This window comes from Bombina bombina, chromosome 2 (assembly GCF_027579735.1).
Source record: "Bombina bombina isolate aBomBom1 chromosome 2, aBomBom1.pri, whole genome shotgun sequence".
NCBI lineage: Eukaryota > Metazoa > Chordata > Amphibia > Anura > Bombinatoridae > Bombina > Bombina bombina.
Genome location: NC_069500.1, coordinates 796,387,761 through 796,400,773, shown reverse-complemented (window position 1 = coordinate 796,400,773; position 13,013 = coordinate 796,387,761). Strand labels below are relative to the sequence as shown.

The 13,013-nt window shown below is 39.2% G+C and overlaps 1 protein-coding gene across 1 annotated transcript in view; it reads right to left on the bottom strand.

The window, feature by feature from the left end:
• Positions 1 to 13,013, bottom strand: part of LOC128648022 (disintegrin and metalloproteinase domain-containing protein 10-like) — a 140,100-nt gene that overhangs the window by 105,627 nt on the left and 21,460 nt on the right. The window contains exons 3-5 of the mRNA XM_053700709.1: positions 8,562 to 8,680; positions 7,566 to 7,715; positions 2,144 to 2,229 (exon numbers count right to left, since the gene is read on the bottom strand). Of these exons, the coding sequence (XP_053556684.1) occupies positions 2,144 to 2,229; positions 7,566 to 7,715; positions 8,562 to 8,680 (355 nt within the window). The remainder of the gene's footprint in view (positions 1 to 2,143; positions 2,230 to 7,565; positions 7,716 to 8,561; positions 8,681 to 13,013) is intronic.

The window sequence follows — 13,013 nt, the reverse complement described above, 5'->3', positions numbered from 1 at the left end:
TCCTATTAGCCAATCGGAATTCGAGGGATGCCATCTTGGATGACATCATTTAAAGGACCAGTCATTCGTTGGGTAGTTGTCAGCAGAGATGGATGTTCCGCGCCGGAGGTCTTCAAGATGGAGCCGCTCATCGCCGGAAGGATGAAGATAGAAGATGCTGCTTGGATGAAGATTTCTGCCGGATGGAGGACCTCTTCTGTGCCGATCGGATGAAGACTTCTGCCCGACTGGAGGACCACTTGTGCCCGCATCGGATGAAGAGTTCGGCCCGGTTGGGGGAAGACAGCTCAAGGTAGGGTGATCTTTAATGGGGTAGTGTTAGGTTTATTTAAGGGGGATCGGGTGGGTTTTAGAGTAGGGGTGTGTGGGTGGTGGATTTTAATGTTGGGAAGGGGGGTATTGTATTACTTTTTTTTTACAGGTAAAAGAGCTGATTACTTTGGGGCGATGCCCCGCAAAAAGCCCTTTTAAGGGCTGGTAAAAGAGTTGGTTACTTTTGTAATTTAGTTTAGGGTAGGGAATTTTATTATTTTGGGGGGCTTTTTTATTTTATTAGGGGGCTTAGATTAGGTGTAATTAGATTAAACTTCTTGTAATATTTTTTTATTTTTTGTAATTTAGTGTTTGTTTTTTGTAATATAGTTTAGTTTATTTAATTGTATTTTATTTTAGATCATTGTAGTTAATTAATTTAATTAATTTATTGATAGTGTAGTGTTAGGTGTATTGTAACTTAGGTGAGGATTTATTTTACAGGTAATTTTGTAATTATTTTAACTAGGTAGCTATTAAATAGTTATTAACTATTTAATAGCTATTGTACCTAATTAAGATAAATACAAAGTTGCCTGTAAAATAAAAATAAACCCTAAAATTGCTGCAATGTAATTATTAATTCTATTGTAGCTATATTAGGGTTTATTTTATAGGTAAGTATTTAGTTTTAAATAGGATTAATTTATTTAATAATAGGAATATTTATTTAGATTAATTTAAATAATATTTAAGTTAGGGGGGTGTTAGGGTTAGACTTAGGTTTTGGGGTTAATTAATTTAATATAGTGGCGGCGGTGTAGGGGGGGGGGTAGATTAGAGGTTAATCAATGTACTGTAGGTGGCGGCGGTGTAGGGGGGGCAGGATAGGGGTTAATAAATATTATGTAGGTGGCGGAAGGCTCCGGGTGCGGCGGTTTAGGGATTAAACAATTAATTTATTTGCGGGCGGGGTCTGGGATCGGCAGGAGAGGGGTTAATAACTTTATGTAGGTGGCAGCGGTATAGGGGGCATCTGATTAGGGGTTAATAAGTATAATATAGGTGACGGCGGAGTCCGTGAGCTGCAGTTTAGGGGTTAATACGTATAATGTAGGTGGCGGCGGTGTCAGGGCGGCAGATTAGGGGTTAATAAGTATAAAGTAGGTGGCAGCGGTGTAGGGGGGGCAGATTAGGGGTGTTTAGACTCGGGTACATGTTAGGGTGTAAGGTGCAGACACTTCCCATAGAAATCAATGGAATATCGGGCAGCAGCGAACATGAGCTCTCGCTGCTGTCAGACTCCCATTGATTCCTATGGGATCTGCCGCCTCCAGGGCAGCGGATTGAAAACCAGGTACACTGGCCCGGAATAGTGGCGAGCGTACCTGCTAGTTCTTTGATAACTAGCAAAAGTAGTCAGATTGTGCCAAACTTGCATTCGGAACATCTGTAGTGACGTAACCATCAATCTGTGTCGGACTGAGTCCGGCGGATCGTATGTTACGTCACTAAATTCTACTTTTGCCGGGCTGTAGGGCTTGATAACTACAGCGAATCAGCCTCACCACAAATACGCTGCAGAATTCCAGCGTATTTGCGGTTGACGGCTTGATAACTAGAGGCCTATGTCTCTAATGTTGGGGGGCTTCTAGCATGTTCCTAGTAATATATTTTTAGGATTTTTTTCCCCACTCGTTTACTTTCAACTTGTAATATGAGCGGTAAACTGGATGCTCACAATCACCCGCGTTAAACCCCTTTTCGCTAACGCGTAAATGTTAACGTGCTACTCCTAATCTGGCCCTTAATGTTTTCCATGACTTTATGTTCCCTATATCTTCAATAAAAGATCATTTTAAACATGGTATGTTATTAAATTACAATCTACCTTTGCATCCAATTTCATTTTTTCTACAAGCTCACTTGGTTTGGAAGCCAAATGAATAAACTGCACATCTTTCATAAGGGAATAGTCTGAAAAACAAAGGTATGTTGAAATCAATAATTATGTGATATCAGATTGCCTTAATTTAGAACTTTTTGCTTTTGTTATTAAACAACAAAATTATGGATTCAGTGTATTCAAATGTATGATTTAAGTCTATAAACACCAGTTAGAGAGTAATAATGTTTGCCTTAGAAGAGGTTGCTTGTTGTATTAATGCAGAGAAATGTCATATCCATCCAGCAAATACCTGCTAAAATATATTGAAATCTCAAATACTCAGCTTTCTAAGTTTGACTTTATCTTAAAATAAACCTTCCTAATTCAAAGAGAGCATACTTAAAGGGACATTAAACCCCCAAAAAAGTATTTCATTAGTGATGTTGCGAATAGTTCGCCGGCGAATAGTTCCCGGCAAACATAGCATGTTCACATTCGCCGCGGCGGGCGAACATATGCAATGTTCGATCCGCCCCCTATTCGTCATCATTGAGTAAACTTTGACCCTTTACCTCACAGTCAGCAGACACATTACAGCCAATCAGCGGCAGACACTCCCTCCCAGACCCTCCCACCTCCTGGACAGCATCCATTTTAGATTCATTTGGAAGCTGCATTCTTAGTGAGAGGAGGGACAGTGTAGCTGCTGCTGATTTAATAGGGAAATTGATAGCTAGGCTAGTGTATTCAGTGTCCACTACAGTCCTGAAGGACTCATCTGATCTCTGCTGTAAGGACAGCACCCCAAAAAGCCATTTTTTAGGGCTAGAACATCAGTCTGCTTTTTTTTTTTTTTTTCCTGTGTAATCTAATTGCAGTTGCTTGCCTGCCTGCCAGCGTGTGTGTCAGGCTCACAGAGTATACTGTGCCCACTTGCCCAGTGCCACCACTCATATCTGGTGTAACAGTAGTGTACATTTAAAAAAACAACACTTTTTTGACTGTGAAATAATAGCAGACAGCTGTCAGTACCCAAGATGGCCGCCAATAAGGCAGATGGGGAGGGTTAGAGAGCTGTTTTGGGGGGTATCAGGGAGGTTGGGAGCTAAGGGGGGGGGATGCTACACCACAGCATATGTAAATATGCTATAAAAAATTTTTTACATTTTTTTAAAAACCTTTTATTTTAGTACTGGCAGACTTTCTGCCAGTACTTAAGATGACGGGACAATTGTGGGGTGGGGGAGGGAAGGGAGCTGTTTGGGAGGGATCAGGGGGTCTGATGTGTCAGGTGGGAGGCTGATCTCTACACTAAAGCTAAAATTAACCCTGAAACTCCCTACAAACTACCTAATTAACCCCTTCACTGCTAACCATAATATACGTGTGATGCGCAGCAGCATTTAGCTGCCTTCTAATTACCAGAAAGCAATGCCAAAGTCATATATGTCTGCTATTTCTGAACAAAGGGGATCCCAGAGAAGCATTTACAGCCATTTGTTCCATAATTGCACAAGCTGTTTGTAAATGATTTCAGTGAGAAACCTAAAATTGTGAAAAATGTAACTTTTTTTTTAATTTGATCGCATTTGGCAGTGAAATGGTGGCATGAAATATACCAAAATGGGCCTAGATCAATACTTTGGGTTGTCTACTACACTACACTTAAGCTAAAATTAACTCTACAAGCTCCCTACATGCTCCCTAATTAACCCCTTCACTGCTGGGCATAAAACACATGTGGTGTGCAGTGGCATTTAGCAGCCTTCTAATTACCAAAAAGCAACGCCAAAGCCATATATGTCTGCTATTTCTGAACAAAGGGGATCCCAGAGAAGCATTTACAACCATTTATGCCATAATTGCATAAGTTGTTTGTAAATAATTTCTGTGAGAAACCTAAAGTTTGTGAAAAAGTGAACAATTTTTTTTTATTTGATCGCATTTGGCGGTGAAATGGTGGCATGAAATATACCAAAATGGGCCTAGATCAATACTTTGGGATGTCTTCTAAAAAAAATATATACATGTCAAGGGATATTCAGGTATTCCTGACAGATATCAGGGTTCCAATGTAACTAGCGCTCATTTTGAAAAAAAAGTGGTTTTGAAATAGCAAAGTGCTTCTTGTATTTATTTCCCTATAACTTGCAAAAAAAGCAAAGAACATGTTAACATTGGGTATTTCTAAACTCAGGACAAAATTTAGAAACTATTTAGCATGGTTGTTTTTTGGTGGTTGTAGATGTGTAACAGATTTTTCAGGGCCTGCCAGGGCACAGTGTCACACCAGTGCAACTCATATCTGGTGTAACAGTAGTGTACATTAAAAAAAAAATACAATTTTGATTGTAATAGATTGAATAGCAGTTAGTTGTCTGCAAGAGTGTGTGTCAGGCCTACAGCGTCTACTCTGCCAACTTCTGCCAGTGTACAGTGCCACTCATATCTGTTGTCACAGTAGCTTGCACGCATAGTACCACTAATCGAAAAAAAAATGACAGGCAGAGGCAGGCCACCCCGCAGGGGCCGTCATGGTCGTGGTGCTGTGATTCCCTCTGGCCCTAGAATAATGCCCAGTGTTCAGAGGCCACATACCCTCAACTCGAACATTTCTGATTCTGAGGACATAGTTGACTGGCTAACACAGGACACCCAATCTTCTACAGCTTCTGCTCGGAACCTTGACGCACCATCCTCCTCCAGCTTAGCTTCGGGCACCTCTCAAGTTATCACTCGCCCGCCTGCCGCCACCACCAACACTAGCACCACAGCCGCTTCACTTGATCTGTCAGAGGTGTTATTTACACATCAGTTGGAAGAAATGAGTGATGCACAACCATTATTGCCAGGGGATGTAGATAACAGGGATATGTCTCAGTCAGGCAGCATTACACACATGGACGTACGGTGTGATGATGATGATGTTGTACCCGATGCGGAGTTTGGTCTGTCACTGTGAAGCGGGCGTAACCCTTACACTACCTGATCGATACAACATCATACCTGATGTTTTAAAGCACGTTATTCCAAACAATTTAGGAATGTTAGGTGATTTATGCCCTTTATGGATTAAAACCAGACTCTGCATCAACTATGTAATTTTCCATGGGAGTTTTGCCATGGATCCCCCTCCGGCACGCCACAGTCCAGGTGTTAGTCCCCTTGAAACAACTTTTCCATCACTATTGTGGCCAGAAAAAGTCCCTGTGGGTTTTAAAATTCGCCTGCCCATTGAAGTCAATGGCGGTTCGCCCGGTTCGCCCGTTCGCAAACTTTTGCGGAAATTCGCGTTGGCCGTTCACGAACCCAAATTTTTATGTTCGCGACATCACTATATTTCATACTTCAGACAGAGAAAACAATATTAAACAACATTCCAATTTACTTCTATTATCTAATTTGCTTCATTCTTTAGATATCCTTTGTTAAATAAATTGCAATGCACATGGGTGAGCCAATCACATGAGGCATCTATGTGCAGCCACCAATCAGAAGGTACTGAACCTATCTAGATATGCTTTTCAGGAAAGGATATCAAGAGAATGAAGCAAATTAGATAATAGAAGTAAATTAGAAAGTTGTTTAAAATGGTATTCTCTATCTGTATCATGAAAGAAAAAAATTGGGTTTAATGTCCCTTTAAAGGACTGCTAAACACAGCAGAATATCATAATCGATAAACGCATAAAAAACAGACAATGCAAAAGCATTTAGTTTTGAATTTCAAATGAGCAGTAGATTTTTTTCTGACAAATTTCAAGGTTAGTTTTATTTCCCTTCCCACTGAATCATGTGACAGTCATAAGCCAATCAAAAAATGCATAGATATATATATTCTGTGAATCTTGCACATGCTCAGTAGGAGCCGGTGCCTCAGAAAAGGAAAGTGAATTGGAAAGTTGTTTAAAATTGTGTGCTCTATCTGAATCATGAAAGTTTAATATTAACTTGAGTGGTCCTTTAATTGCTTCCATCATCAAATTTTCCTCTTGGTATTTTTGGTTGAAACTTAACTTATGAGGGCATACAGGGCATACTGAGATAGGCTAATTAACGTGCACGTGCCTAAAGCACTATAATAGGGTTGATCACAATCATTTAGAAAAGGTTTATCAGGGTTTTTTCTACCAAAACCCTTATAGATTTTAATGGAAAATTTTGTAGAAAAATTATTCAATACATTTTTCTAAAGAATTATGATTATGTTCTCTAGGAAAGGTGCTGTTTTAACACAGGATGTCAAGAGATAAGCACATTTAATAAAAATAATTAAATTGGACAAGTTTTTTCATAATTGTATATTTTATATGAATCTCGAAAGTTTAATTGTGACTTCCATGTATCGTTGAGTTTTATCTTAATATTTATCTAAGAATATGGGGCCGGTTTAACAAATGTCTGTCCGACATGATCCGCACAGCGGATCATATCTGACAGACATCGCATTTAGCATTGCACAAGCAGTTCTGGTGAACTGCTTATGCAATGCCGCCCCCTGCAGATTCGCGGCCGCTAGCAGGGGGTGTCAATCAACCCGATTGTATCTGATCCAAAAATGTGTTAGGAATACTTTACATTCCTATGTTCTTCACATAGAAGAGAATGTTCTTTTTATTTTTAAATATATATTTCTATATACCATATATCTGGTGAATATATACAAATATAGCTATAGATAGACAGATAGCTAGATAGCTAGATAGATATTTGTGTATTGTGTATACAGATAAATATAGAATATAACAAGAGAGAGAAAAAGTGAAGAACATAGGAATGTGAAGTATTTCTATTCAAAACACATTAAAAACGGAATACAAATTATATTGCATGTTGAAAGGTATTTCACTGGGAGTGTATATATATATAAAGTGTATATATGTAAATATTGTGAGGATATTTCCTTTGTGAGGATCTGAATGTGGAAATAAGCAGCGGCTCGTGCCCTTTGGATATCTTCCACTCTAAGATCTGGATTTGCACAGATCTGGTTCTTATACAATACATCAATCGAAAATATCTGAAGGGCACGAGCCACTGATTACATTTTTACACTCTCTCCCTGCAGTTTAAATTTTGAAATTGAAGTGGAGAGCACATGCAGAGTTTATAAGCCTAATGCTGCTGCATATTTGTCTCTGAATGGCCTCAGCAGAGGTGATAAGCTGAAATCCTTCTAAACAATAAAGGTTTTGTTAACAAAAAGGCGATGGCAAGCTCCAGATTTGCTCTTCCAAATAAGGCAAATGGTTTGTGGAATTTGATTGTGCAGTAAACTAGGTGTTAATGTATTAAGAATGTTTTTAGCTGCTATGGTAATTTATTAAAAGGCTCTGGAGACTTCTACTTAATCAGTATTTCTATGATTGTTTTTGAACATGCTCATGATATTGGATGAGTATATATGGAATTAATTGGCACTTACCAATATCTGCCTCATGGTAAATATATGAATCTGTTGTTCCATTATAATGATCCTTCTCATATTCCACATAAAATGTCCCATTGCTAGTTTGTATTAGCCCTTCATAATGGCCATTGATGATAGAACCATAGCAATATGATCCATCCTCATCTATTCAGAAAATTAAAAATTACTTCTCTGTATACTCTGTACAACATTCTCTACTTATGTTATAAGAAAAATACTTGCAACCCTTTCCACTTCTTTTCTTTATTTAAATTAAATCTGAATTTTCTCTGCCAATGGAAAGCTCTTATTCTTATAAACCAGTGCATTTTATACAAATATTTTAATCTTGTGTTTTTTTGACAGCTGAGATATTCTAACTAAAGGTTATACTATTCAATGGACTATAACTGTGGAGCAATACATAAGGGCAGATTTATCAAAGGCTAAACCTTGTGAGTCTGGACAATGGTAAATCTGCCCTATTATTTATGGTTCTCTGAAATAAATGTCAATCAAATTGTACACCTGGAAACAAACGAAAATGCACTGCCCCTACTTGTAAAATGTCAAATCCTTTTATAGAATTATAATTTCAAGAAACAAAAATAATGCAAAAAAGCAAGTTCATTCCAAGGTATAAGTATATGGGGTCCATTTATCATTGTGCGGACGGACATGATCCGCTATAGCGAACCATGTCCGCTGCACATCGATAAATGCAGAGAGCATACGCTCTCAGCATTTATCATTGCACCAGCAGTTCTTGTGAACTGCTGGTGCAATACCACCCCCTGCAGATTCGCGGCCAATTGGGCGCTAGCAGGGGGTGTCAATCAACCCGATCGTATTTGATCGGGTTGATTTCTGTCCGCCGCCTCAGAGCAGGCGGACAGGTTATGGAGCTTGATAAATAGAGCTCAATGAATTGCTTTGATACTTCTTTATTAAATCTAAGAAACTGCAATTATTTTTTTTTAATAATCACTTTTGGATTTCCCTGATATTTACCTTTCAGTGCCCCAGAATATACAAATGATATATCCTTTGGTATAGATTTATCATTGGATATTACTTCAAAATCATCTGCAAACACACTTGCATCACTTCTTAATATTAATTCAAACTTCCTAAAGAGAAGAGAAAAAAAATAAGTGTTTTATTCTTTATTCATTCATTTTTATTATAAAACAATATATAAAAAAAACAAACTCGTCGTGAAGCTCACATTGCTGAACACTAATTTTTATTTTAATTTGGTTAAACAATAAAAAGTCAGAGCTACTCAGAATGCACTGAATACATATTTATACCAGACACATTTATATACTAATAAAGTTTGTTTGAAAATGTAAACTGCCTCTACATCCTTTCCAGACTGCCTGCTAAGAAGCAAAGAGCCATTACATGTATTTGAAAATAACGTAATCATGTTAAATATGAGAGGGATAATGAATAATAGAGAAGTAGATGAAACTGGCTGGATAATATAAGTGAAATGTGTTTCATCGAATGTTATGTCTTAAAAATTGATTAGCCATGTTTAGATTTCAAGGTATGTAATGAAAATTAAAAACCAAAAGGGGCATATTTATCAAGCTCTGAGGTAGCGGACAGAAATCAACACGACCGAATACGATCGGGTTGATTGACACCCCCTGCTAGCGGCCGATTGAATCTGCAGGGGGCGACATTGCACCAGCAGTTCACAAGAACTGCTGGTGCAATGATAAATGCAGACAGCATATGCTGTCTGCATTTATTGATGTGCAGTGATGTGCAGTGGACATTATATGCTACTTCGTGTCATGTCCGCTCGCACATTGATAAATTTACCCCTATATGTCTACCCTATGTCATGCACATAGGCTACATTTATTATGGCCCACACTGACAATGTTTTTGACTGAGATCAAGATGAGCCCATAGAACCCCACCTCCTGCAACCAATTTCACAAGAGCAGGGGATGTCAATTACCCCAGTCAAATTAGTCTGGTGTGATTTTAATCCACCCCCCTAAAGTTGAGAAACCGTAGTTTCTAAGATTGCATGTGGTCACATCTTTGACATGGACATTATTGTGGTAGGGTGTTGTTCCATGTTGAATAGACTCTTTGGTGATGTTTACAATGTCCTGGGCCAAGAGGTGGGGGAGGTAGTGGGAGGAAGACAGAGCATGATATGTAAACGTTATGGACAGTTGTTAAATACATTCTACACTATGTGCAGAATTATGTAACTGGGATAGCCTTCCATATAAAAAGAAATTTGGAAATTATGAATTTAAAGGCTAAAACTATACTTACTTTTTTAGTGAAGCCATACTCTTCAGTGCGACATTTTATTTTCACTGCAAGTGCTGCCTGTGTCACTTTTTGATATCTATTTATACATATAGGTATCTACTTTTTACTTTTATGGTTTAAATTTAACTATGACTGTATGCACTGCAGATTAATATTAAAATGGTTTAAAAAGAATTGAGTGCGCACCTACTGCGTTATATATTTTTAAAATAGACTCACTATCAAATGACAGCGCTCACAATAGCGTCATTCAAATACATGTAGCGTGCCAACTACTGTCAACTGCTTTACCTAGCATGGGAGCATGCTACATGTAGTTGAATGGCATAATCGGGCATGCTGTAATTTGACAGAGAGCCTGAGACCCTCTGTTTAAAAAACTGCAGCACTGAAGAGGATGGCTTCGCTAATTAGGTAGGTATAGTTTTAGCTCTTAAATTAGTTATTTTAAAATCTATTTTCATATGGAGGGCTATCCCTATGTTACATTGGCTACAACATTTATTGTCCCTTTAAAATGGTACATGTGGTTAGAGTAAAACTAAAGATAAAGCTGCAGAAGATCAGCTGAAGTTTTCCTCCAATGCTGCAGGCATTTAGTAGGAGGGAAGGAAAATAAGGTAAGCTCTCCGAATCTCTGTCTGCCGCTCCCGTGCACAGCTCCACTTGCTTACTGATAACGCTGAACTTTCTTACACTGAACTGATGTCACAGCCTCAGCGGTCCCCACAGAAACGTCAGCTGAACTTCCTCACGCTGAACTGTTGTCGCAGCCTCAGTGGTCCCCACAGAAACGGCAGCACCACAGTCCAGTGCCCAGGAACAACAGGAGTCTCCACTAACTCCCAAAGCAAAACCAAAGAAGAAATCCAGTTCCTTACGCACGATTCCTATCTGGGTTAAAAGTAAGATGCCAGGGTATATGCCAAAGAATTAGGCTTTATTCAGTGCTCAAGGTAAAAGTAAGTACAAGACAAATTAGGTCAAACGCATTTCGTATGTTCTCACTTTCTCAATGACCCAATGTTACATTGACTACAACATTTACTGTCCCTTTAAAATGGTACATGTGGTTAGAGTAGAAGCATAAGATAAACTTGTAGTGCAGAAGGTCAGCTGAAGTTTTCCTCCAATGCTGCAGGCATTTAGTGGGAGGGGCATCGTTGTTGTGGAATTATAATGAGGGATGAACTGCTCATCGTAGGAATGAAATAAAGTGAGATGGTGGAGAGAAGAGGTCTTCTGAAAGTTGTGAGTTGGGAGAGCAGTAAGTGTAGTGATGCTGCTTGTTAGTAGCTGGTGGTCAGAAGGCAGAAATGGGGGGAAGTTGGTCAAGTGAGGGACAGAATATTGGGGTCTAAAGATCAGATAAGGTGTGTGTCCTTAAGGGGAACTTGGAGAATCAGACCATTGTGAAATGTAAAAGGAGTTAGTAAGTTGGCGAACCTTTGAGGCTTCAGGGGAAGTTGAAAGCATAAAAAATAAGGGCAGGGCTGTTAGCGGAGAGACAGTAAGGTAGCCAGACAATAAATTGTTATAGGTAACCCAGAATCATTATATATAAAAAGCAACACAGAGAGGGTGGAGGGATTAATAAATAACATGAGCTTCAAAGAAGAGAAAATGACTGAGGGAGAGTGACCCAGGAGAATTAACAGGGGCATTAAATAATTTAAGATTTTAACCTGGACACTGCTTTATGGACAAGTGAAATGCTTGTGAAATGCCGCCCCCTGCACATTCACGACCAATCGGCCGCTAGCAGGGTGTGTCAATCAACCCGATCGTATCCGATCAGGCTGATTGCTATCTGCTGCCTCAGAGGTGGTGGGCGAGTTAAGGAACAGCGGTCTTATGACCGCTTCTTCTTAACTCCTGTTTCCGGCAAGGCTGAAGGCTCGCAATAAAACAGATGCATACAGGGATTGATAAATTGGACCCTAAAACTACACTTATTTTTTTCAATATTTTAGAAACATCATTCTATTTAACATTTATTTAGTTTTTTATGTCCTTTAGAAAATCAGAATATGAAGGGTCATGGATTGGGGGGGGTTGCAAACATAGCAAGAATTTATTAATGCTGTAAAAATAAATGTGTGTCTGCTGTAAAAATAAATGAATATTAGTTTTCTCTGTGTTTTTTTGTTGATATGAGAGAGAGTGAGAAAATAAAACGCCTAGAGGAGCCTCGACCAAATATTGAGACACTTTGTAAAAAAAACAACTTACAGAGAATATTTTCAAATATTTAAAAAGTCTCACAAAATATATTAGGTCCCAATATATAATGTATCTACTAAAAAAAATCAAATGTTTATAGTTCCTTATAATAGATTTCCTATCACAGGCCATAGATAAACATCTGAAACAATATTCCTCAAAACCTAAAATTTCTCTTCATTTAGAAACTATCGGCATCTTCTATCGACATCCATCTGGAACTAAGTGGCAGCATATTGAAGACCTCCGACGCGGAACATCCATCCTGGCCGACGACTGAACGACGAATGACGGTTCCTTTAAATGACGTCATCCAAGATGGCGTCCCTCGAATTCCGATTGGCTGATAGGATTCTATCAGCCAATCGGAATTAAGGTAGGAATATTCTGATTGGCTGATGGAATCAGCCAATCAGAATCAAGTTCAATCCGATTGGCTGATCCAATCAGCCAATCAGATTGAGCTCGTATTCTATTGGCTGTTCCGATCAGCCAATAGAATGCGAGCTAAATCTGATTGGCTGATTCCATCAGCCAATCAGAATATTCCTACCTTAATTCGATTGGCTGATAGAATCCTATCAGCCAATCGGAATTCGAGGGACGCCATCTTGGATGACGTCATTTAAAGGAACCGTCATTCGTCGTTCAGTCGTCGGCCAGGATGGATGTTCCGCGTCGGAGGTCTTCAGGATGCTGCCGCTCCGTTCCAGATGGATGTCGATAGAAGATGCCGCCTGGATGAAGACTTCAATCGGATGGAAGACCTCTTCTGCCCCGCTTGGATGAAGACTTCTACCGGATCATGGACATCTTCAGGATCAGGACATCGGAGGAGCTCTTCAGGACCGATCGGTGAACCTGGTATGGTGAAGACAAGGTAGGAAGATCTTCAGGGGCTTAGTGTTAGGTTTATTTAAGGGGGGTTTGGGT